The sequence below is a fragment of the Carcharodon carcharias genome, chromosome 6, assembly GCF_017639515.1.
Source record: "Carcharodon carcharias isolate sCarCar2 chromosome 6, sCarCar2.pri, whole genome shotgun sequence".
NCBI lineage: Eukaryota > Metazoa > Chordata > Chondrichthyes > Lamniformes > Lamnidae > Carcharodon > Carcharodon carcharias.
In genome coordinates, this window is record NC_054472.1 from 176,580,733 (window position 1) to 176,608,126 (window position 27,394).

Below are 27,394 nucleotides of genomic sequence, written 5' to 3' on the forward strand. Positions count from 1 at the left end.
ACCCTATCATGTTTCCGGGAGGGAGAAGAAGGTGTGAGGGTGGATGTGTGGGAGATGGGCTGGACACGGTTGAGGGCCCTGTCAACCAACGTGGGTGGAAAACCTCGGTTAAGGAAGAAGGAGGACATGTCAGAGGAACTATTTTTGAAAGTGGCATCATCAGAACACAGAGGCAAAGGAACTGAGAGAATGGGATGGAGTCCTTACAGGAAGCGGGGTGTGAAGAGCTGTAGTTGAGGTAGTTGTGGGAGTCAGTAGGCTTGTAGTGGGTATTGGTGGACAGTCTATCACCAGAAATTGAGACAGAGAGGTCAGGGAAGGGAAGAGTCAGAGATGGACCATGTGAAAATGATGAAGGGGTGGAAATTGGAAGCAAAATTAATAAATTTTTCCAGGTCCAGACAAGAGCATGAGGCAGCACTGAAGTAATCATTGATGTACCGGAGAAAGAGTACCGGAGGGGGCCTGAGTAGGACTGGAACAAGGAATGTTCCACATACCCCATAAGGAGACAGGCATAGCTGGGGCCCATGTGGGTACCCATAGCCACACCTTCTATTTAGAGGAAGTGATAGGAGTTTAGGGAGAAATTGTTCAGTCTTGAAATGGCAAGCGACAGGGAGGTCTGGGTAATGCTTGTGGACAGACCGAAGGTGTTCTGCAAAGTGGTCACCCAGTCTGCATTTTGTCTCTCCAATGTAGAGGAAACCGCATTGGGAGCAACAAATGCAGTAGACTAAGTTGAGGGAAGTGCACCTGGACCCCTCCCTCTGGATTCTTACCTTCTCTTGATCTTTTCATTGAGAACTGTTGGCGTGACATTAGTTGTCTCAATTTCTCTGCTCCTCTCACCCACTCTAACCTGTCTGAACTTGCTGCACTCCATTCTCTCAGGTCCAACCCTGACATTGTCATCAAACCTGCTGACAAGGGTGGTGCTATTGTTGTCTGGCGCACTGACCTCTACCTCGCAGAGGCCGAGCGTCTACTCGCAGACACTTCCTCCTATCTCTCCCAGGACCATGACCCCACCACTGAACATCAAGCCATTGTTTCCAGGACTGTCACTGACCTCATCTCCTCTGGGGATCTTCCTCCCACAGCTTCCAACCTGATAGTCGCCCAACCTCGGACAGCCCGCTTCTACCTCCTACCCAAAATCCACAAACAGAACTGTCCCGGTAGACCGATTGTCTCAGCTTGCTCCTGCCCCACAGAACTCATTTCTCGTTATCTTGACTCCCTTCTCTCTCCCCTTGTCCAGTCCCTTCCCACCTACATCCGTGTTCCCTCTGACACCTTACGTCACATCAACAATTTCCAGTTCCCTGGCCCCAACCGCTTCCTCTTCACCATGGACGTCCAATCCCTCTACACCTCCATCCCCCACCAGGATGGTCTGAGGGCCCTTAGCTTCTTCCTCGAACAGAGGCCCGAACAATCCCCATCCACCATTACTCTCCTCCGTCTGGCTGAACATGTTCTCACGCTGAACAATTTCTCCTTCAACTCCTCTCACTTCCTCCAAATAGAAGGTGTGGCTATGGGTACCCGCATGGGCCCCGGCTATGCCTGTCTCTTTAAGGGGTATGTGGAACCTTCCTTGCTCCAGTCCTGCTCAGGCCCCCTTCCACAACTCTTTCTCCGGTACATCGATGATTACTTCAGTGCTGCTTCATGCTCTCGTTGGGACTTGGAAAAATTTATTAATTTTGCTTCCAATTTCCACCCCTCCATCATTTTCACGTGGTCCATCTCTGACACTTCCCTTCCCTTCCTTGACCTCTGTCTCAATCTCTGGTGATAGACTGTCCACCAATATCCGTTACAAACCTACCGACTCCCACAGCTACTTCAACTACAGCTCTTCACACCCCGCTTCCTGTAAGGACTCCATCCCATTCTCTCAGTTTCTTCACCTCTGTTCCGATGATGCTACCTTCAAAAACAGTTCCTCTGACATGTCCTCCTTCTTCCTTAACTGAGGTTTTCCACCCACGGTTGTTGACAGGGCCCTCAACCATGTCCGGCCCATCTCCCGCGCATCCGCCCTCACGCCTTCTCCTCCCTCCCAGAAACATGATAGGGTCCCCCTTGTCCTCACTTATCACCCCACCAGCCTCCGCATTCAAAGGATCATCCTCCGCCATTTCCTGCATAATGCCACCACCAAACACATCTTCCCTTCACCCCCCCCCCCCCACCCCCAATCAGCATTCCGTTGGGATCGTTCCCTCTGGGACACTCTGGTCCACTCCTCCAACACACCCTACTTCTCAATCCCCTCCTATAGCACCACCCCATGCCCACGCAAAAGACGCAACACCTGCCCCTTCACTTCCTCTCTCCTCACCGTCCAAGGGCCCAAACACTCCTTTCAAGTGAAACAGCATTTCATTTGCATTTCCCCCATACTTAGTCTACTGAATTTGTTGCTCCCAATGTGGTCTCCTCTACATTGGAGACCAAACGTAAACTGAGCGACCGCTTTGCAGAACACCTGCGGTCTGTCCGCAAGAATGACCCAAACCTCCCTGTCGCTTGCCATTTTAACACTCCACCCTGCTCTCTTGCCCACATGTCTGTCCCTGGCTTGCTGCATTGTTCCAGTGAAGCCCAACGCAAACTGGAGGAACAACACCTCATCTTCCGACTAGGCACTTTACAGCCTTCCGGACTGAATATTGAATTCAACAACTTTAGGTCTTGAGCTCCCTCCTCCATCCCCACCCCCTTTCTTTTTCCCCCTTCCTTTTGTTTTTTTCCAATAAATTACATTTTTCTTTTCCCACCTATTTCCATTACTTTTAAATCTTTTATGCTCCCCCACCCCCACTAGAGCTATACCTTGAGTGCCCTACCATCCATTCTTAATTAGCACATTTGTTTAGATAACATCACCAACTTTTAACACCTATGTGTTCTTTCGTTCTGTTGTGTGACATCTTTTGATGATCTGCTTCTATCACTGCTTGTTTGTCCCTACAACCACACCAACCCCCTCCACTTCTCTCCCCCTACACACCTTAAACCAGCTTATATTTCACCCCTTTCTTGGATTCACTCAAGTTCTGTCGAAGGGTCATGAGGACTCAAAACGTCAACTCTTTTCTTCTCCGCCAATGCTGCCAGACCTGCTGAGTTTTTCCAGGTAATTCTGTTTTTGTTTTAGAATAGTTACGTACTTGTTTGACTGGCGCATACTCGATGGGCTGAAGAGCCTTTTTCTGTGCTGTAGACCTCTATGGCTCTGACACTACAGACACAAAATACTATTTAAAGCTGCATCATCTGCAGGGTTATTTTCCTATTTAAAACTTAGGAAATGTCTGAAAGTCATAAAGGCAATTGAAGATTAATTTACAATATTGACTTTATTTCAAATATACAGCATAAAAGAGCTATTCCAATGTATACAAAATGGCCACAAAAATAAAGCTTGTGCAAAATAATTCAAGTTATACAATACTGAAGGAAAGGGCAGAAACGTGTACAGGTTCCTGCTATAGCAAGCTGGCACCTTTATTTAGTATACTACAAATACCTACCAAAATACTTTCCATCCTTTTCAAGAGCCAATCTGATGTTGAATCAAAAAGGCACCAGTCTATAAATATCTTCACTTACAAAATACATGAGTTGTACATAAAAGGTACATTTTCCATTTGTTGCTGTAGGATTCCACTTAATGCTGTTTCCTGTGGAACAACCTTTCCTCGAGAGTGGGTCTCAAAGTTCAACCAGGCACTTAATTTGACCAAGTTAATTTTTGTTCATTCTTTTCTAATAGCTTCACCAATAAGTCGAATAGGGAGACTTCCACATGTATCGGTTTGTATCACGAGCAGTGCCTCGAATCTGCCGTCTGACTCTGGTTTGAACCGGACAGGTAGATTGATGTAGTGTTGAGCACTAAACAAAATGTAAATTCATGAAATTAAAGCAACCTGAACAAAACTGAAATCAACTGTTCCCCTCCACTATAAGGGGAAGTACTTGTCCATTCCCAACACAAGTTTCAGACTAAAATTGCATCTCTCAAGGAAAGATAATAGCAGCAGCATTCACATTTGGTCTTTTAGCTTCATTTGAGAGAGCAAGTGGGGGAAGTGAAACAAGAGCCAGATTAAACATCAATGAAACCTATTTTGAAGGTTCAAATTCAAATTAAAAACCCTAAAAAAGTGTACAAAATAGAAGCTCAGTTGGCTGAGCAAATCCAGGACTACAGAGCGGTAAAAATTATATAAAACTCTGGTTAGACTCCATTTGGAATACAGAATTTAGTGCTGGCCGCCACACCTCAATAATATACTGGCCTTGAGTGGGGTGCAGGGCAAATTCACTAGAATAATACCAGGGTCAGAAGGGTTAAACTGTTAGGACAGGCAAAGAAGAGGCTAGTATTTCCTCAACTGAAAGATGAGGTGGCGGTGCTGGCGGGGGGTGGGGGTAGAGAACACGGGGGACGGACAAGGTGGAAGGGGAGGGAGAACAAGGTATAACAACCTTGAAGTCGTTACTGGGTCATTCAGAGGTGATGTCCCGAAACACTGCTTCACACAAAAAGGGTAACTGGAAATCTAGAACTCTCAGCTTCAACAGCTTTGAGGATGAGGGTCAACTGAAGTTGTTAAAACTTAGATCGATAGAAATTTGTTAGTCAAGGGCATTAAGGGTGACAAAACTAAGGCAGGTAAATGGAGTTAGGATACAATTCAGCCACTACCTAGTTGAATGGCAAACAGTTAGGGGGGGCTTAATGGCCTACTCCTGTTCTTATATTCCTGTCCTCTACTTAAAGCTCTGTATTCTTCCTCTGCTTTGAATATTTAAATCAATTTAATTTCATTGTTTCCAATTCTAATGAGGTAAATTTGCTTCGCCAGATGAAGCACTTCATGAGGGAAGGAGGTACAGGAGCTCTATCCAAGTTGGAATGGAATGATAATTACTCAATTTCCACATCATTCTGTGATGAAGGAAACAACTCATTGAAGGCAAAGTCTAGGACTGGGAACTAATCTACTATGGGAAATGATCCATTGAGGATACAACACAAATCAAAACTTTTCTAAAAGTTCACATTTAAGATTGTAGTGAAAATGCAGTTTATCTTCTGGGACATAGATGAAAGATTATTGAAGATTGAGGGAGGAAAGGATAAACAGGGGTTTCATATAGCATCTTTTCAATCCTCAGTGTGTTAAATCACTTCATAGCCAAATTGATTACTTTTGAAATGTAAACATTGCCTAGGAGCCATGCAGACCAGGGGAGGTCACAAATCCAATCCCTGGTCAGTGCTATCAGCAAATCTCAACTGGGGATTTGGTTTAAAAAATGTTACAGTAGGCTTCAGCACCCTGAGGGAAAGGAAATCAGTTAGACATGTAGTTGTTGGATGAGCATACATACCTTTGTCTCACAATTATCACTTTTAATGCAATATACACTTCTAGTTCTATGCAATATAATTTTAGTGATCAGGACTGTGAAATCAAATTCCATGTATTTGTCAAATTAATCCTTCTGTTACAATCTTTATTCATTTTGGCCTCGTGCTCCATGCCGATATTCTCAATCTTGGATCTCGTCCTCAATAGTTTTCAGTTAAAACGTACATGAATGAAGAGAATTACCAGCATAGAGCATGTTTTGATTATTATCTACTACATGGAAAGAGGAAATATTAGTTTCTACAGTGAGCTACAGCAAGATGCTGAGGACTCAGCATAAATCGCAAGAGACAGGAACAAAGATTCAAACCCCTTGTACAATGTTGCAATTGAGAGATTTAAAACTTAGGGCTCATTAATTCCATTCTCAAGGTTTTGTCTCCTTGTTGGTTCATATTTTTATTGATCACTCACCGCAATGAATAATTGGAATGCTTGATATAAAATGGCTCCCTGGGGTTTACAAATTTCAGCTGCAAATCAACACCAAGAGCATTAGTACAGCTACAAGCAAATACAAACACATGCACATCATAAAATACTTGCTTTGTTAAATTACAGTTTACATCCAACAGCTTTGAGTCAATTAATCCAAACAAGATATTTGAAGAACTGTTCATCACTATTTTAGTTTACAGCATAAAGCAAGCATTATTAAAGATCCAAGCACCACTTCAAATTAGCTGTATTAACTGACATGTTTTAATTACTTTATTTTCCCTTCCTAGATCATTTACCTAAGTAAAAATCCAATAAATAAGCACAGATTAATACAGGAGAAAATCAGACTAAACCATACTTTTAGGTTTCAACATAATCTTCACCTAGTCCCAGTACAGTTTTATACACTATGCCAAACTGCGATAAGCATACGGTGTATAAGTTATTGCAATAATGCTTACTACTTTTACAAACTGCACTAAAGTATAACTTGTAAACAAAGGGATAGAAGCACTAATTCTTTTACAGTTAAATTAATGACAAATGAATGTTCAACCTACATTACCAGCACCTGATGTCTGAGAGAAAATGAAAGCTGTGGTTAAGTTCTGAACTTGTTAAAGTCAGATGTTCAGGGTGGAGAGCTGTAAAACACTGTAGAAAGGCAAGCTGCTGCTCCACGAGCTTGCATTGAATTGCATTTAAACAATGCAGGAAGTCAAAGACAGAGGGTGTGAGATGGAGAATTCAAGTGGCATGTCACTATAGTACATAGTGTTGACCTCTTGACAGGTGTCTATTCCATTTCACCCACTTCCACTTGATTCTTCTCCCTCTCAGTACTGCAGGAAAAAGGGGCCTTTAGTCTTTTCCAGCCCACTTCCCACACTTTTCTCCGCACCCAGAAAAGCACGATACTGTTTACCTTCCATCCCACCAGAAGTCATACCACAGACAATTCTTTGCCTTTTCTGCAAGCTCCAAAGTGATCCCAATTTATCTTCCTCTATCCCTCCTTTCAGCATTCTGAAGCGGCTGTTTTATTCGTTCACAGGATGTGGGCTTCGCTGGCTAGGCCAGCATTTATTGGCTATTATTCCCTAATTGCCCTAGAGAAGGTGGTGGGTGAGCTTTCTTGAACCGCTGCAATCCATGTGGCGTAGGTAATCCACATGGCTGTTAGGGAGGGAGTTCCAGGATTTTGATTCAGCAACAGTGAAGGAACGGCAATATATTTCCAAGTTAGGGTGGTGAGTGACTTGGAGGGGAACTTGCAGGTGGTTCTCCTATGCATCTGCTGCCCTTGTCCTTCTAGATGGTAGTGGTTGTGAGTTTGGAAGGTGCTGTCTTAGGAGCCTTGATGAGTTTCTGCAGTGCATCTTGTAGGTGGTACACACTGCTGCTACCTTGATCCAGTCATAACTGTGCCCCTTCCCAGGCATCTTCTAATTCAAGTGCAAGAGATGCAACACCTACCCTTTAACCTCCTCCTATGCCCAGGACCTCCACTCTTTGCAGACAGGGCAGCGATTTACTTGTACTTCTTCCACCTAGTGTCCTGTACTTGCTGCTCACAATGCAGCCTCCTTTACATTGGGCGATTGCTTTATTGAACACCACCTTCCATTCACAAAGGCAATGTTGAACTCTGGCTGCTGGTCACCTCAATTCTCCTTCCTTCTCTACTCTGACCTTGGCCTTCCACATGGTTTCAAATGAAGCTCAATGCAAGCTTGAGGTAGAGTACCAGATCCAAAGTTCTTTCATTATTGCATCCTTCATCTTAGACTATATTAATCATGTCCTGCATCCTAATCACATTTCTTTTCACCACAACCCCTTTCCAAGCTCCATTCTTCCTATAGGCTTTCAATTTGTAATTTTTTTCTGATTCTAATGAAAGGTCATCTACCTTCCCCTCCTGGTGCTGCTAAATAGATAGTAGGGTGTATTATCTGAATGATTCACACTGTAGGTCAAGCAGCTTTCATGATGGAGGACGATAATGAAAAAACTAAAAAGAGTCTCTCCTGTTATTGCAAAACAGGCTTCACATGGACATGGAGTAATTACAGATTTTAAAAAATGCAGAAACACTCTCTTCTTTGGTGTTTCAAACTTGTGTTAAAATATCTACCAAGTGCCCATTATTTTGTCATTATATTCCAGTCATTTCCCTCAATATGATTTAAAAGGCAGTAGAGGCCAGTCTTAAGAAAACTGGATATGGTACACTTCTGTATTTACAATGTCATTTGTTTTTGGTTTCAATGGAGACAAATTCTAAAATCATAGCATGTGCCTTCCTATCCAATAATGCACCTGAAGATTTTAAAAAATATTTATTCTTTCATGGGATGTGGGCATCACAGGCAAGGCCAGCATTTGTTAACCATCGCTAGAGTCAACCACACTGACGGAAGGGGCCACCAACAGTGCCATCAAGGGGCACTTGCTTAGCAATAACCTGCTCAATGATGCTCAGTTTGGGTTCTGCCAGGGCCATTCAGCACTTGACCACATTACAGCCTTGGTTCAAACATGGGCAAAAGAGCTGAACTCCTGGAGTTCAGCTCGAGAGTGACTGCCCTTGACATCAAGGCAGCATTGGACTGAGTGTGGCATGAAGGCACCCTAGCAAAACTGGAGTCAATGGGAATCAAGGGGAAAACTCTCTGTTGGTTGGAATCATACCTAGCACAAAGGAAAATGGTTGTGGTTGTTATCTCAGCTCCAGGACTTCACTGCAGGAGTTCCTCAGGGTAGTGCCCTCAGCCCAACCATCTTCAGCAATGTCCTTCCTTCCACCATTAGGACAGCGATGGGGATGTTTGCAAAATGTTCAGCACCTTTCGCAATTCCCCAGATACTGAAGCAGTCCATGTCCAAATGCAGCAAGAGTTGGAAATATCCAGGCTTGGGCTGAGAGGTGGCAAGTAACGTTTGCACCACCCGAGTTTCAGGCAGTGACCATCTCCAAAAAGACAGAATCTAACCATCACTGTTTACCTTCAATGGCATCACCATCACTGAATCCACTATCAACACCCTGGGGCGGGGGGGGGTTATCATTGCCCAGAAACTGAACTGGATTAGCCTTATAAATAGCATGGCTACAAGAGCAGGTCAGAGGCTAGGAATCCTGTGGTAAGTAACTCACCTCCTGACTCCCCAAAGCCTGTCCACCATCTACAAGGCACAAGTCAGGAGTGTGATGGAATACGCTCCACTTGCCTGGATGAATGCAGCTCCAACAACACTCAAGAAGCTTCATTGAGGACAAAGCAGCCTGCTGGACTGGCACCCCATCCACAGACATTCACTTCCCCCACCATTGATGCACAGTGGCAGCAGTGTGTACCATCTACAAGATGCACTGCAAGAACTCACCAACCCTCTTTAGGCAACACCTTCCAAACCTACAACCACTACCATCTAGAAGGACAAGGGCAGCAGATAGATGGGAACACCGCCACCCTAGTTCCCCTGCAAGCCACTCACCATCCTGACTTGGAAATAGATTACCATTCCTTCACTGTTACTGGGTCAAAATCCTGAAACACCCTTCCTAGCAGCACTGTGGTGGACTGAAGCAGTTTCAAGAAGCCAGCTCACCACCATTTTCTCTAGGGCAATTAGGGATGGGCAATAATTGCTGGCTTAGCCAGCGATGCCCACATCTCATGAATTAATAAAGAAAATTACTGTGGATCTGGAATCACATGTAGGTCAGTTTGGGCAAGGATGGCGTATTTTGTTCCATGAAGGACATTAGTGAACCAGATGGGTGTTTGTGACAATCAATTATAGTTTCATGGTCATCATTACTGAGACTAGCTTTCAATTTCAGGTTTTAATTGAATTTGAATAAAAGTTGATAAGTGACCCTTGCAAGTTCACAGGTCCCTAAACAACAGCAGGTAGGCCTAGGCATTTGAAGACAAAGCAGTCCCATGCATCAACATGCTTCGGTTGTGACACTATTTTGCACCACAATACTGTGATCAACCCATTTAGCAGGTTAAAAAGTGCCTGCAAGTGATGGCAAAATGCAAGACAGTACAAAAATTGTGGTTCTTCAATCAAGTTTAAAACTCCACACAAACAGCCTAATGAATGCAGATGTCAAAAGTCCTCAGAGCAGTTAAAGTCGTTGCTTTGAAATAGTTAGTAGTGGCTGCAAAAATCAAAGCATGCTTTCTGTATATGTAATGCACATCTGCATAACATGCTTGTATTCATAGGTGTGTGACAACTATATTATTCTGTGTGTTTATAAAGTAAATTTTAGTCTGGTTCAAAACACCTTTGAGCAGGGTTTTCGTCACCTTGTCTTAATATCTGTAGCTTGGGGGTCTATATAAATAGAAGTTGTTGCCCCATCTGCAGCCTTTGCCATGACAAAGAGTAAACCTTTGCAGTTAGCAAAATTTATTAAAAAGGCATTACTGGAGTTTAGAGCTGCTTTTCTGCAAGTTAAGACAAGAGAATCCCTCGAGTGTCTGGCTTTTATACGCCCAATCCTTTGCACAAAGCAGAGTTGAAATAACTCAGCAGCATAGTTATCGTGGTTACTATACAAACACGTTCAACCCAATTTCAACCACAAACTTTTACACATCAGCAACAACTTGCCTTGATATCGTGCTTTTGACCTTGTAAAATGTCCAAAAGCCCCTCACAGGATTGAATCAAACAAAAATTGACACAAGCCAAAGACAATGACATTCAGACAGGTGACCAGGCATAACAGAGCTATGACCTCACACTGTATTTTTATGAAAAATATATCAGCATGGCTACTTCCTAAAATTTTTAAAACTGGACCAAGATGGCTGAAGCTATGTCTGCCTGTAACCCTGAACAAAAAGAACTTTCTGGCTGTGACTTAAAAGAAAAAAGGAGCTAAACTAACAGTGTCAGAGAAATTTGCACCTCGTTATCACTGAAGAGACGCTAATTACTGTGGTTGCAGAGACCAAATTTATAGGGAATTATACAAAGACCATCTACATTTCCTAAGCCATGTCTGGCCAACAGAGACTACTGGTCTGCCAGAGCAAAGGACTCTGCACCTTCCCTTCCAAATTCTCTGGTTGAAACATCAACAATCTCAAGAATCCAGAAGAGGAATATACATCCTTTGTATGCCATGTATTGCCAAATAGTCTGCCATTTTCCATCTAGCAAGCAGCAGCTCAGAAAAAGGACTCTGTCCAGGTTTGAACACCTGGTGCCTCATCTACACTTTCTACTAGAACTTCTGACCCAGCATCTACAATGTGTGTGCGCCTCTCTCATTGTGGAAGTCATTTCTACTGGAAAAGTGAGTTATCCAGTATCCAAAACTGAACCGGACTAGCCATATAAATATTGTGGCTACAAGAGCAGGTCACAGGCTAGGAATCCTGCAGCGTGTAACTTGCATCTTGACTCCCCAAAGCCTGTCCACCATCTACAAGGCACAAGTCAGGATTGTGATGGAATACTCTCCACTTGCCTGGATGAGTGCAGTTCCAACAACACTCGAGTTTTCAGCCTGCTAATCTCTGTGAAAGAATACAACATTGGACTGTCATTCTAGACTCGTATGAAACAATAATTATTTACTGTGGTCTTTACCCTGTAAATCTTCCTTCTCTATCACCCCTCTTACTGTACGAGTGAAAAAGGAGGCTATGTTACAAACATATGAACAAGGAGCAGGAGTAGGCCATTTAACCTTTTGAGCCTGCTCCACCATTTTATAAGATCATGGTTGATCTGCGCCCCCTCCTCTTGTATTTGAGAGCATGCGAATAAACTACCCCTGAGTTTACCCTATCATGAGTTTGTTGTGGGGTTAATAGAAATTGGATTACACCAAAATGAGGGGTTGGAAATACACTACTGCATATAAAGGGGGAAATCAAAATCAAATCATCTCTGTTTACAGACGGGTGGCGAGAGAAATCAAGGCTGTTTAAATTAAACCCTCTCCCATCTATAACAAAAGGTCTTTCAGAAGTGTCTTAGAGGTGGTGGCTTAGGGAGTTAATTCCATTGCCTTAGAACTAGATGGCTGAACACGTGCCCACCAATGCTGGGATGAAGGAAGTGGGGGATGCACAAGAGGCCAGAATTGGAAGAACATGGAGTCTTCAAATATTGTGGGTCTGGATTTGCTTAGAAAGAGAGAAGGATGAGATCATGAATAGACTGGGAGGGTGGTGGAGGTGCGTTGCCTCACATCCTTTAAAAAGTACCTGGATAAGCACTTGGCATGTCAAAACATTCAAGGCTATGGACCAAGTGCTAGTAAATGGAATTAGGTAGGTAGGTCAGGTGTTTCTCACGTGTCAGTGCAGACTCGATGGGCCGAAGGGCCTCATCTGTACTGTGATTCTGTGACTTAAAACATGAGGATGAGAATATTCAAATTGAGGTATGGGGCCAGTGTATGTCAAAGAGGACAGGGGTTATGGGTGAACATAACTACATGCAAGTTCAGATACAGTTCCCAGAATTTTGAATGAGCATCAAGTTAAGAGTGTGTGTGAGAGGGGATTCTGCCCAAGAGAACAATTGAATAGTTGAGTCAGAAGCAAGTAGTAAGGGTTTCAGCAGAAAGTAAGCTTGGAGATGGAGTGGTAAGTTTGCAAGGGCAGAAGGATCATTTTTCTTTTGAACGGGGTAATGACAACAGATTTGAACAATGGGGACACCAATCAGAAGAGAAGGAACACAAAAAAAATGTTTTTTTTTTGGTTTATTTACGGGATGTGGGCATCACTGGCTAGGCCATCTGTCACTGCCCTTAAGGTGGTGGTGAGTTGCCTTCATGAACTGCTGCTGTCCATGTGGTGTAGGTACACCTACAGTGCTGTTAGGGAGGGAATTCCAGGATGTTGACCCAGTGACAGCGAGTGAGTGGAGGTATATTTCCAAATCAAAATAATACGGATTGGAGGGAGATTGCATGTGGTTATTCCATGCACCTGCTGCCCTTGCTCTTTTGGGTGGTAGAAGTTGCAGGTTTGAAAAATCAGTTAGCATGAGTGCCCGGAAAGATATTTATATGATCAGCACTTTTGTGGGAATATGGCAGAGAGCAGGTGGTGAACCCCATGGTTAAGATGGGGAGAAAGGAGAGAAACTGGAGGAGTGTTCTGGGTTAGGTTGGGGAAGCTTGGCTTAATGTGGAACTGGGAGGGAGGAATGTCTGATGAAGACAATGAAATCCACAAGTTCCTTGCACTTCTTACTGGAGGCAAAAGGTGGTGGAGGAAGCCAGGGAGGAGGAACTTAAGGAAAAGACAGCAGTGGAAAAAAACAAAACTGGTGGTACCTTCACATTGCAGGATGAACAGCTAGACTAGATGTACATCATTTAACATTCAGGCCTGCACCCCTAAGACTTAAGGGAGTGAAGATGGGGGTCACACCAGGATGGAAGAAAGAGTTTTACTGGGGGAAAAGAAAAAAGTGGAGATGAGTGTGTGATTGAGCAAGTGGGAGCAGGAATATTATGGTCAATTGAAAAGGTTAAACAGTTGAGAGTTTCAAAGTGTTGCTTTAAGAGACTTGCAGAAGAGATTTTCCCTGGAGTCAAGTCTAATCAGAGGATTATTTAAACAACTGAGGTAAACACAAGCTAAGTATGATACTGTGACCCTAGTATGTCAGCACTATCTGGTCCCTTACATACAGCATACAAGGTACCTCGAAAACAAAGTGTAGCAGTTGTAAAGTTTGGGGAGTAATATATTTCCTATAATGCCTTCAGGCATCAATTCCTAAGGAGAATCAGATTCTCTGGATTATTGGAGGTTAAACCCAAATGCAAGATACTATTTCCCTGTTACTCCAGTATTGCAAAAACAATTCAGGTAGCAAATTATTTCAGTTGTATATCCCAGGTTTGCTCATCTTAAATCTTGGAGAAATGTCTCAGTATTTGATCTCAAAACAGAGTCTGATATTTAGCAATATCAAAAAAGAGAAACACAAAGAAAAATAGTTTATACAATGCTTCATGTCCTCAAGGTATCTCAAAAGCACTTGATAATCAATTACTTTTGAAGTGGTTACTCATCAGAGCAAATGTTTTTTGCTTTTGTACATCACATTCCTGTCTTGTGGAAAGTGTAGGTTTTGGTTCATTTTAGTCGGATGATATTTAGAAAGCTGCACATTATGTTTAAACTTACTGTACAGGAAAAAAACTCACCATGTGCACAACAGATGAACTATTACGTAAATTAACCTTTAATGTGCTTGATTCCCCAACAGGTGTTGCCGGGAAGGAGTATAAATCCTCAGGTGCAAATACACCCTTGTAAGCTGGCTGTTCTTGTCTGAAAGGAACAAAACTAAAATTTTAGTTATCAATTGGATTGGCTCAAAGATCACTTGGAATAGTTGGAATATAGATAGATATGCATCTGGGCAAACATAGCAAATTCATGGTTCTTTTTTCCCCTTCATCAGGGAAAGGTGAGGTGGACAGCGTTTCATCCTACATGATCCTTACATGGTCCAGGTCAGGCTAAGACCATGCTGATTAGAGTCTACAAACAGGCACACAAATCTCAGATTAGAATAAGCTGCATTTTTTCCCCTTAAATTATGAAGTCATTTTTTCTGGAATTGCCAGTTCCTTCAAGCAATCACAGAAGCTTTAAATTAAACAAGCCAATCATTGAGGAAAGTCAAAGACCGTAACAGCTTTTTTTGGTCTGCATGAAGAGCGGTTTCCTCTACATTGGAGAGACCAAACGCAGACTGGGTGGCCACTTTGCAGAACACCTTTGGTCTGTCCGCAAGCATCACCCAGACCTCCCTGTCGCTTGCCATTTTAACACTCCACCCTGCTCTCTTGCCCACATGTCCGTCCTTGGCCTGCTGCATTGTTCTAGTGAAGCTCAACGCAAACTGGAGGAACAGCATCTCATCTTCCGACTAGGCACTTTACAGCCTTCCGGACTGAGTATTGAGTTCAATAATTTTAGATCTTAAACTCCCTCCTCCATCCAATTTTTTCCAATAATTTATATAGATTTTTCTTTTCCCACCTATTTCCATTATTTTTAATGTATTCCACTGATCATTTACCTATACCCTCTATGCCCTTTAGTCTTATTTCACCTCACCCCAACTAGAGCTATCTGTACCTTGCTTGTCCTGCTTTCCAATCTTAATTAGCACATTCTTTTAGATAATATCACCACCTTCAACACCTCTGTTCTATTGTCTGACATATTTTGGTTATCTCCTCCTATCACTGCTTGCTTGTCCCAACAACCACCCCCCCTTCTCTCTCTTCCCCCCACCCTCCACCTTAAATCAGCTTATATTTCTCCTATTTTTACTTAGTTCTGTTGAAGGGTCATGAGGACTCGAAACGTCAACTGTGCTCTTCTCCGCCGATGCTGCCAGACCTGCTGAGCTTTTCCCAGGTATTATTTTGGATTTCCAACAGCCGCAGTTTTTTGTTTTTATCTCCCATAATAACTGCTTTAAAAAGTATCTACTGAGTCACACATATGCATATACTAGGAAACCTTCAGGTTCAAGGTCCGGTGCACCTAATTAGCACTCAGGAAATTCTCATTTGTCTCAAATGCTTCAGAGTTTGCAGTAGGGCAGCGTGCAGAAGAAAATGTGGTTGATGGATGTCAGTTAAAGACAAGATCAAACTGGCTGTAATGCCCTTGTTGGACAGACGACTCACAATGCTTGTGGCCCAAGGAGCCATAACTCAAACATGAAATCAACACTTTTTCAACATGGGAAGAAGGAATAGGAAGTTGGCAACATACTAATGAAGAAACATAAGCCTGAATGTGCCAGACCCAGTCATTCACTGATTTACAGGGCTTGATATGGTAGACATTGTTTCTTCTGGCTGGCTAAAGAATGCAGAACACGGCAGATTTTCAGGATGGTGATTGGGGGGCAAGATTAAGATAAATTTCTTCAGAGACTTATGAATCTTTGGATTTCTCCACCCCAGAAGGTTGTGGATAATCCATCGTTGAATACATTTAAAGCTGAGATAGACAAGAGTTTTGGTTTCTTATGGAATCAAGGGATATAGGGAGCAGGCAAGAAAGGGGAGTTGAGGTTGATGATCAGCCCTGATTGCATTGAATAGCGGAGCAGGCTCTCAAGTGGCCATACGGTCTACTCCTGCTCCTATTCTTAAGTTAACAGTTTACTGCAAACATTTTCTACTGACCCCGTTCTGGTTAATCTTTCCGATATGGATTTCCTCCTTTTCATTGCTATTTCAGTTTTCACTAGTTCAGTGGCTGAATCAGTTTCCTTGGAGACCCCTTTAGCTTTTGTCCCCTGAAGAGAGATGATTGTGTTGTCAGCAATGAAACAAACAAAAAATGCCAATAATCATATAAATATTGATTTTCTAAACGAAAGCACAATATCAGATTCCTTTATCCATGCAGTTTTATCAGCTACCCCATTTTATATCGGTTTATACTCATAGGGAGGTGAGTGCTGTCAGGAATGCCAACATTTATTACCCACCCTTCATGGCTTTTGAAAAGAAAGTGATCACCTTCTTGAATTGCTCTAGTCCCACCTGGTGTAGACATACCACAGTGCAGTGTTGTTGAGTGCAAAGTTCCAAGATTTTTACCCAACAACGAAGGATCAGCAACACATTTCCATGTCAGGATGGTGTGTAGTTTGGTGGTGGCATTCCCATGCGTCTGCTGCCCTTTTCCTTCTAGCTGGTAGAGGCCACAGGTTTGGAAGGTACTGTCTAAGCAACACCGGCAGGGCATCTTGCAGATGGTGCACACTGTGGCCACAGTACACTGGTGCTGGTGGGAGTGAAAGGTTAAGGTGGCAGAAAGGGTGTCAATCAAGCAGGTTGCCTTGTCCTGAATGACACTGAGCATTGTTGGAGCTGCATCAGAGGAAAGTGGAAAGTATTCAATCACACTTCTGACTTGTGCCCTGTAGATGACGAAAAGGCTCTGGGGAAGTCAACTGCTGCAGAATTCCCAGCTTCTTAGCCACAGGATTCGTACACTGGTTCAGTTCAGTTTCTGATCCACTGTGGCAATGCCAATGAACCTTTGAATGTCACTCTTGCTGGAGATGGTCATTGCCTGGCTTTTGTGGGGCACAAATATTGTGTTGGTCTTATGTTGGGTCCAGTGTCGACAGAGGTTTAATGACCTCAGGAGACGAAAGGCAAATGCAGTTCTTCACCTCTCTCAACAGTATCTCATTACTGCTTTCATCCCTATCACCAGCACTCCCTCCATCACATCATTTGTCATGCATTACATCTTGCAGTGCCCTTGGTCTTGCTGCATGCAGGCATGGACAACTTTTGTGCATGCAATCAATAGATATCCCCACTTCTGACCTTATGATCGAGGGAATGTCATTAAGCATTCGTGGTTGGGCCGAGGATTTTGCCTCCAAAAGGCATGATTCCAGCCAGCAGAGTTTTAGCGCAGTTCCCACTGACTTCAATTTCACTGGGCTCCCTATTCCCATACTCGGTCAAATGCTGCCTTTATTATAAGAGCATTCATTCTCTCGTGACCTCTGGAATTCAGCTCTTTCATCCATATTTGGATCAAGGCTGTAATGAGGTTTGGAGTCAAGTAATGCTGGTGGAACCCAAATTGAGCAACCATGTGCAGATTATTGGTGACTTAAGTGTCACTTGATTGCATTAATGACCCCTTCCTTCGATAACCGAAAGTGGATTGATGAGACGATTATTGGCTGGACTCTATTTGTCCTGCTTTTTGGGGACAAGACATACCTAGGCAATTTTTCACTTTTGTCAGGGAGATACCAGCATACTGGAACAGCTTAGCTAGAAGTGTGGCTAGATCTAGAGCACAAGTCTTTAGCACTACAGCCAGGATGCTGCTTGGGCCCATAATCTTTGGTGTTTAATCCATCATTTCCATTTTGCATCAGTTTTTACAAAAATTCAACCGGCATTCTGCCGTCTCTGCACTATTCAGTGCACCTCATAGGCTGATGACTCACACACAACTAACAAGAAGCTCATACCGTAGACTGTTTGTTACTCCAGGTTGAAGACTATACAAATAATAGCCAGTAGTGGAAGCAATGGGAAATTGAAACACTTACAAGTAGCCAAAAATCAAGTATTTGCAATTATATACTATTAAATCTAGTTAGGACAACACTCCAGTAGATGTTGTCTGCCCTAACAGTATGCTGATTGCCAACTTGAAGAATATAACCTTGATATCCAAGAGGGCAAGTGGCTGACATCCCTTGAGTTTTGAGAATTTTTAAAAATTCATTCACAGATTGTGGGCCTCGCTGGCTGGGCCAGCATTTATTGCCCATCCCTAGTTGCCCTTGAGAACAGGATGATGAGCTGCGTTCTGAATTGCTACAGTCCATGTGATGTAAGTATGCCCACAGTGAGGTTAGGAAGGGAGTTCCAGGATTTTGACCCAGCCACAGTAAAGGAATGGTGATATGCTTCCGAGTCAGGATGGCGAGTGGCTTAGAGGGGAACTTTCAGATGGTGGTGTTCCCATCTATCGACTGCCCTTGTCCTTCTAGAAGGTAGTGGTTGTGGGTTTGGAAGATGCTGTCAAAAGAGCCTTGTGAATTCCTGCAGTGCATCTTGTCGATGCAGTACACACTGCTGCTGCTGTGCGCTGGAGGTGGAGAGAGTGAATGTTTGTGGATGTGGTGCCAATCAAGTGGGCTGCTTTGTCCTGGATGGTGTCTAGCTTCTTGAGTTTTATAGGAGCTGCACTCATCCAGACAAGTGGGGAGTTTTCCATCACACTCCTGACTTGTGCCTCGTAGATGGTGGACAGGCTTTGGGGAATCAGGACGTGAATATCCTCCTGAGAACACAATTATTCAGCTAATCTAGTGAAAATGTATTTTAAGGGGAGGCAATGGCATAGTGATATTGTTGCTGGACAAGTAATCCAGAGGCCCAGGGTAATGCGCTGGGGACCCGTGTTCAAATCCCACCATGGCAAATGGTGGAACTTGAATTCACTAAAAATCACTAATGCCCTTTAGGGAAGAAAATCTGCTGTCCTTGCTTGGTCTGGCCTATGTGTGACTTCAGGCCCACAGCAATGTTGTTGACCTCTGAACAAGGGGCATTTAGGGATGGGCAATAATAGCTGGCCTAGCCAGTGATGCCCACATCCAATGAATAAAGAAAAATTTTGTCATGGCACCTCAACTATTTCCTAACAAAACTTGCTTTTATATTCAGTGACTAATGTCTAAAACCTGGAAATCCATTTCTTTTCTGGATTTTTGATCTGCAGTCCTGCTTTTAAAGATCAATGTATCTGCACTCCTAGGTTCTTTTGTTCTCTATGTCACAGAACTTTAGCAGGTAGGATATTTGCATTCTGCGCTTTTCCACAGAATGCACACTTGTCTTTGTTAAGCTACATGTTTCACTCACCTAACCCATACTCATCATGCTCTTCCATTCAAAAAGTAGAAATGTAAATGTCATTTCAAAAAAGTGCTTCAGTTTTTATTACGGTAAATGAAGACCATTTAAGATGAAGCTAAAACCATAGTTAGCACTTACCGCTCCATGAAGTTGAAACTGAATCTTGTGCTTCATATGTGGCTCGACAGCCAGGCGACACTCCAAATCCCAGAACTGAGAATAGTCACCCTTATCTCGAGGCATAAAGATAATCGGCAACTTCAAAAGATCAGAAGTTGATTCATTTGAGTATGTCATGGTGGTGAACAATAATGAATATTTCTGCATGTTTGAGTTTCAGGCACTACAAAATTCATTCTGCATCAACTTAATTTATAAACAAGTCCAATAGGGCTCTGCATTCAATGAAAGTAGCCCATCATCTATACAAATGGATAGGCTGATCTGAAAATGTTATATTTTACGAGCTATTAAGAAACTAATTGTAATGCAAGCACATTTTTTTCAAAAAAATTTATACCAAGCCTACTCAGACTTTGGAATAATTACTGACATGCCAACAGGCTATGGTATATTGTCAGAATGTAGAAAGTGGCTGATGGCTGCCAGTCATGCTCCTATACTGACACCTCTCTTGTGGAGAGGAATATATTTTTTCTTCCCAAAATATACAGGGTAGGAGTAAAAGAAGATTTCTTGGGGGGAAAACATTTGATGTTTCACTCACTCCAATACAGCACATGATCAAATGCAAGTATTCATGAAAAATAGTTCTATGAAAATGGATCATTACCTTCTCATTACTGTGTGCCTGCAGTGTTCCAGACACTCTGGAGCATCTGAAGACTGTATAGGTTGCTCTGTAAATGTCTCCACTCTCATCCACCCACTGTTAGATATAATGAAAGCATTTAAGTTTAACTCATTTATCAACAGGGCACAATTTCTAACCATAGATCAATAACAGTGCAATACATCAAGACAACAAAATACAATTACACCAACACATGCACCACATTATGGGGAAATAACAGCCACACATCCTACCATTAAAAAGAATGTATTCTTCTCGATCCCCTCGAGCTTAACTATATTTGAAAAGGTAGAATATTGATATAAATAGAACAGACAAAAGTGTAGCAGTAGCTCTGAATGGGGATAAAGCTGTGGTTGTCAGTGCCATTCCCAAGTGCTGTACTGCATGGCCTGAATTTAACATCTTCCCGGGAACCGGCTGGAAGGCACAGAGTGGAGAGTCTGTCACCTTCCTGACTTCCCTCTCAATTAAGTCAGGGCAGGAAAGGACTAGGACAGCCTTCCCAAACTGAAGTCCATAAATGGCTTCCTCCCTTAGGTCTATCATAGTAGGCTTGCCTGCAGGGTATTGTGGCAAGGACCGCTCCCTAGGGAAAAACCCTTCTGCTCTTCCTCATCAGGGTCTGCCCGACTAGCCTGCGTTGCCACCCTGCTTATCTGCTCCGGGGACTCCAGTGCTGCTCCTTGTTCCAAGCCTCCTGCAGTCTTAGTGGCCACTGCTCTCTGGTGGTGCTGCTGGCACTGAAGGACTACAGGCCTCCGACTGACCAACGGCTGTGGGAGGCAGGATCCTGGATCTTCAAAAAGGCACATGAACCCAAATAGCAGGCAACAAGTGCCTGATTAGGATTTAATTCCATTGCTGCTCCTGGAAGGAGCCAGCGGCAACCTTGCTGTGGCCATCTGGCTGATAGATAGGGTGGCCACTAATTTCAGCCCTACATGGGGGCAATCCCCTGAATGGGGATTGATGGGTTAGTGCATCATATATGCAACATTAAGCCACACAGATGAGCAAGATGCCATAAGTCCCAAGTTAACGGATCTCAGTTGAGCAGTGGTAGGACCATAAACAAGGAGCAGTACTAGCTGGCATTTCAAGTCCACACATTGTTTGCCTCATCATCTATCTCAGATCTATCTTCCAGAGAGCTATGGTAAGGACGGTTAATACCTGTGACCAAGGACAGTTTAATTGGTGAAACTGGCAGCAATCTCTGGAGTCTGCAGGGGTGCAGTTAAATGTGGGAATCCAGAAGTAGTCACACTTCCCCACAGGGTGCGCTGAAGTTAACCCCCCACCCTCCTCCACCCTGCAATCAAGTAGCCACTTAAAGCTATTAGCCTTACTGGAAAAACCTTGAAAAGTTACAACTGTTGAATGGGGTGTAACTAGATTTCTGATTGGTGTAGTAACATCCTTATTACTACTCAACAGCTGCACCTGTACCTGAAAAACTAATTTTATACTTGCGGACACGAAACTGAGCACGCAACTTAAAGTATACAGTGACTTTTTAAATGGAAATGGATAAAAATTCTCTTTTAAAATCACTAAGCTTTTAGCAATCATAATGAAGGAAATGTTAGTTTAAACTATTTAAGATCAGATATGAAAATTTTGATTTAACATATACAAATTCTAAGACCTAGGAAATAAGCAAAACCTACTTAACATAATTTCTTTATCTGAAAAACCGTTATTGCACCAGCTCACCTTTACATATGGAGGTGCAAATGACGATAGAAACCATTTCACAGTTTCTTCCCCATCGTTTTCAATTTCCAATAATGATTCTGTGCCGAGATTAACAAAAGTATTGTTAGTAATTTTAAAACCAAGTTTAACACTTTGTGCTGTGTCAGCCCTTGGCTCAGTCAGAGTGCTCTTGCCTCTTGATAAGGTGGTTGTGGGTTCAAACCCCATTCCAAGCTGCAGCCCATAATTTAGGTTGCCATCACAGTTCAGTATTGAAGGAGTGCTGCGATTTTGGAGAGCCGTTATTTTTAGATGAAACGTTAAACGGAGACTCAACCTGCCCTCTCAGCTAGATGTAAAGCATCCAATGGCACTATTCAAACGCAAATAGGGGAGTCCCCCATGTCCTGGCCAACATCTATCTTTTGACCAATGCCTAAAAAAATGATCTGGACTCATTTTGTTCTACACAAATGGTCATAGAGCTTCCCACATGACAAAAAGCAGCAACACTTCAAAAAGTACTAATTTAGTCAAAGGAGCTTTAACATGTCCTGAGTGAATGGCACAATATTCATGCAAGTTATTTTTCTCCCCCAACTTCTCCAATAGGATGTTGCCCCCATTCAGTGGGAACAGTAAATCGTATTTAATGAAAAACCCTCATCATACGCTCATTTGAGGGAAAACAAACTGGCTCATTAGACACAGCTTTCTTCCAATAAGGCTCTGCACTGCACCACAGTAAGAAGCAATTCCTCCATTGCACTAAATTGCCCTTGATGGCACTAAGCTATAGTTCACTTTTCCTATAAAAGTTGTTAACTGTAACACTTTTCTACCATCTATAATATAATCAATACTGGCAGATTATAGCAGCAATTTTGTTTATTACACTGCTGGTATCATTGCATCAAGTAATAAGATATTCCACATCAATTGTTTACAATGGAGCTCCTGTGTACTAGAAATAGGTTTAAATTTAAAAACAAAGTATTGCTTACAGAGTACCCAAATTACAAGTGCCAAGCATAAGTGCAGCAGTGGACCAGACAGTCAAAAGATTCAAGTATCTAAGTATTGGTTATATCACAGATAGAAGAAAAGTGTTACAGTTAACAACTTTTATCAGAAAAGTAAACATAGCTTAGTGCCATCAGGGCGATTTAGTGTGATGGAGGTTTTAAATGTCATTCACACCTGCAGTATATATTTCATATCTCAGAGTATAAGCAAGAATACAATTTATCCATTTCTATGTGGATATTTCTAAGTGAATATTTCTAATCAATGTAACAAAATGGTTGACTCTCAAGGTTAATTCTGAAAGGTAAGGTGATGAAATAGTGCTAGTGTGTGTGGTGATGCATTTTGCAGAAGGATTGGGGAGAACAATATAGACTTAATGGCACAGTTCTCAAGACTGTGCAGGAAGAGAGTGACCTTAAGGTGTGTGCGCGTCGATTTTTGAACATGGCAGGACAAAGCAGTTACGAAAGTATATGCGATTTTGGGCTTAGTAAATATGAAGCATGGAGTACAAAAGCAGGGAAGTTATGCTGAACCTCTATATAAAGCTCTGGTTCAGCCACAACAAGAATATTATTCAGTTCTGGTCACCACATTATTGGAAGGGCATGAGGGTCCTTGAGGGGGTGCAAAGGAGATTTGCCAGATTGGTTCCAGGGATGAGGGATTTTAGCTACAAGGTTAGGTTGGAGAAGCTAGAATTGTTCTCCTGGAAGAAAATTATATTTGATAGAAGTGTTCAAGATTTTGACAGGTTTGGGTAAGGCAGACAAGGAAAAACTGTTCCCACTGGCTGATGGTACAAGGATTCAGGTTTAAGGTTTTGGGCAAGAGATACAAGGTGAAATGTGATGGAATTTTTGTGTGTGTTTTTTTGTTTAAATGCAACAGGTGGCAATGACTGATGTCTAAGAGGGTAGTGGAAGCAGAAATGATCAATAATTTCAAAAGGAAATAAACCTGCAGGGCTATGGGAATAAGGCAGAGGAATGGAGGTGACTGGATTGCTCCTAACTCAATGGCCAAATGGCCTCCTTCTGTGCTCTATGACTAATGACTAAGACTATGATTCTATACTAGAAGACCTATGGTGTGCAGTCTTCAGTTTATCTGAATCAAGGAAACACTATATAGCCTATGCACAGCTAATAAAGTTCTCAATTTTTACCTGAACTAGACCCAGCTGATGTTGAGGGAAAATGTACAGTTCTGTTCTTTATCTTTAGTTTTGTAGGAGGGGACTTCAACAGAGGCTTTGCCAGATGAAGGTTAGGTGTCCAAGGTTCTGTATCTAGCACTGCAGTTGGGCTTAATACAGCTGCAGAAGTGTCCATTATAACATCTTCTCGAATTTGTACTTTAATTAACTGAACAGGAAATAAAAACATTGTTATTATGTTATGCAATGGTTACTGTAAAGCAGATAACACTGAAATAAAAGATCTAGGTAACTGAATTAATTTGGTGTAGAATAATTGACAGTTTAGTATTGCTAATAACAGGTGGTGACTATCTTGAAGTGATCTTGCTCAGTTAGGACAGAGCTTTGAAATTTTAAAATAGCCAGATAAACTGACATTCATGTAAACAAAACGTGCATTTACTGCACAATAAGCAATCTGGTGCTGATAACATAGCAGAATGCTATTTATTCCCTTGTGGTCAAGTATTAGCTCTTTAACTGGAGCCATCAAACCGCAACTCCTTTGTCATTGCTCTTTCAATATTTTCCTTTTTCAAATTTTGTCTAATTTTTGAAATAAGCTTTAGTTTCTGTCCCATACAACTTCACTACATTCAAATAACTTTCTATGAGAAGAAACTTCTGCTATTTCCTCCTTTTCCCTTCTGGTGTTCATTGAGACATTGGCTCCACGACGGTGGAGTTAACATACCATAGTGACTCTTTAAAGATCTTTCATAATGTTGAAAACTAACCACTTAATTCTGGGAAAAGTGCCCCAATAGGCTGTGACTTACTTTGTAGCTATAACTTCTCATTTAATGATGGGGCATTCAGAACCTCAATATTCCAAATACTCATCATTGTGTTGAATAAACTCAACTTTACTTCCTTGCTTTTAAATTCAAATTGTGCAAGAGTCCACATATTTCTCTGTTCAATCACTTTAGAAATATTAAAGTCACTATTCTTTCACAGCTCAGCTCTCCTCCCAAAATATGTTACTTTATGATGCTCGACATTAAGTGTATTTTTGTCCATTCCATTAACCTGCATGAGATGTGGGCTTTGCTGGCTGGGTGAGCATTTATTGCCCATCACTACTTGCCCTTGAGGTGGTGGTGGTGGTGAGCTGCCTTCTTGAACTGCTGCAATCCACGTGGTGTAGGTACACCCACAGTGCTGTTAGGAAATGAGTTCCAGGATTTTGACCCAGCAACAGTGAAGGAACAGTGATATGTTTCCAAGTCAGGATGATGAGTGACTTGGAGGGGAACTTCCAGGTGGTGCTCCCATCTATCTACAGCTCTTGTCCTTCTGGATGGTAGTGGTCGTGGGTTTGGAAGGTGCTAAGGAGCCTTGGTGAATTCCTGCAGTGCATTTTGTTGATGGTACACACTGCTGCTACTGTGCATCGGTGGAGGAGGGTGTGAATGTTTGTGGATGCCAATCAAGTGGGCCACTTTGTCCTGGACAGTGTCAAGCTTCTTAAGTGTTATGGGAGCTGCACTCGTCCAGGCAAGTGGGGAGTATCCCATTGCACTCCTGAATCTGATAGGAATGAAAATAATGATGCTTTCCTCCCTCAGCTGCTGCCAGTTCTTATTCTAATTTCAACATCCATTTCAACTCCGCCTGTCCTCCCTTACAGACACTCCCCATATAAACTCCTCTACCACTATTCATGGCCACCCCATTAACATTGTCATCTTGCATAACTGCCCTCTTTATATTGTTTCAATCACAAACAAGGTCACTTGTGATAACTTTCATTTATCCCTCACCACTTACATCCCCATTCCATTCCTTCTGTGCCGTCCCTGGAAAAACCCCCTGTCAGGTCACTTGCAATGGCAAATTCAAACTCAAATTATTTACCGTTTGTCCCTTTTTGCCACAGTAACCCTGCTGTGAGATCTGTCCAATCACACTCTCACCTCCACCTTTAATGCTTTTGTTCAGTAACAGATCTCAAAAACAATTTGTATTTATATAACACATTTCATAAAAAGGAAAGTCCCAAGGCACAACGGAAGATATTAGGAGGGATGACCAAAAACTTGGCCCATAGAGGGTTTAAAAGGGCAGTACGAGCAAGGGAGGAAATTCCACAGCATGGAATTTTTCAACTTTAAAAAAAAATTCATTCATGGGATGGGGGGGTCACTGCCCATCCCTAACTGCCTTTGTTCAGAGGGCATTGCTGTGGGCCTGGAGTCACATGTAGGCCAAACCAAGTAAGGATGGCAGATTTCCTTCCCTAAAGGACAATTTCAGAAACCCAACAAATCGACAGCGGTTTCCATTCCAGATTTTTACTGAATTCAAATTCCACCATCTGCTGTGGTGGGACTCAAACCTGGGTCTCTGGATTACTGGTCCAGTGACAATACCACTGTGTCATCACCTCCCTGAGAGGTACTGGTGCAGGATAGTGTAAGGGCAGCAGTTTTTGATGAGCTTATGTTCACAAAGTTGAGAATGGAGAATTAGTCTTCTGAAGCACAAGTGCACTTTCTATATAATGTAATGTAATGATTTACCACATCTTACTTAGGACAACATTGGGTGAGCATTGAAATGACTGAGTCTGGAGGTAAGAAAAGTCTGGACTGGGGTGGGGGGGGTGGAGAGAAGGAGGAGGTTTCTGAATGAGGCAGGTGGAAGATAGGGCCAGAAATAGGTGATCAGTTGAGAATGTGTGGAGCCAGAAATTTAAGCTGGTGGTTAAATAGAACCTAGAGCTTGTTGTCAAGTCTGGTTCAGTTTCAAACAATGGGTTAGACTGGAGGGGGCAGAATGTACATTGCAGATAGAATTTGGAGCAGAGATTAGAACTACAGCAATGTTTAACTGTTTTGTTAAAAACAATCAAATAGTTCTCCTGGTTACATAAACTAGCAAGGAACACCTTACCTGGGCTCACCCAAAATTTATTTTAAAAAGGGTAGAGATAATCCTTATATCCAGTTTTACTGGCCTTGATCAGGCAATGTAGGAGCAGAAATAACATTTTAAAAATTACACAAATAGAACACCAATGGAAATTTCACCATTGCGTTTGAGTGGTTCTCATTGTGTTTATACTGGCTAACCTAATCAGGAATTAACCTTAACCTGTACATACACCAGTCTACAGAATAATTGAGTTTTATTTTGGAGTTAATTAACTCCAATTAAATTATACATTTCCTACCTGCTGTATGTTGTCACAGTGCACATAGATCTGTCCACTCCATGGTACAGCAGAAGGTTTAGCAGCAAGAGAAGGATTTGGGCTCACAAGAATTAGTAAGTGGCTCCTGAAGAAAAAGCAAACCTTA

The 27,394-nt window shown here is 42.4% G+C and overlaps 1 protein-coding gene across 1 annotated transcript in view; it reads right to left on the reverse strand.

The window, feature by feature from the left end:
- Window positions 1-3,355: 3,355 nt before the first annotated feature.
- cep192 (centrosomal protein 192) overlaps window positions 3,356-27,394 on the reverse strand; it is a 161,757-nt gene continuing 137,718 nt past the window's right edge. Inside the window, exons 48-56 of the mRNA XM_041189313.1 lie at window positions 27,268-27,373; window positions 24,057-24,255; window positions 21,878-21,957; window positions 20,138-20,233; window positions 19,483-19,602; window positions 16,120-16,232; window positions 14,110-14,236; window positions 5,874-5,932; window positions 3,356-3,912 (exon numbers count right to left, since the gene is read on the reverse strand). Coding sequence (XP_041045247.1) covers window positions 3,774-3,912; window positions 5,874-5,932; window positions 14,110-14,236; window positions 16,120-16,232; window positions 19,483-19,602; window positions 20,138-20,233; window positions 21,878-21,957; window positions 24,057-24,255; window positions 27,268-27,373 — 1,039 coding nt within the window. The 3' untranslated portion in view covers window positions 3,356-3,773. The remainder of the gene's footprint in view (window positions 3,913-5,873; window positions 5,933-14,109; window positions 14,237-16,119; window positions 16,233-19,482; window positions 19,603-20,137; window positions 20,234-21,877; window positions 21,958-24,056; window positions 24,256-27,267; window positions 27,374-27,394) is intronic.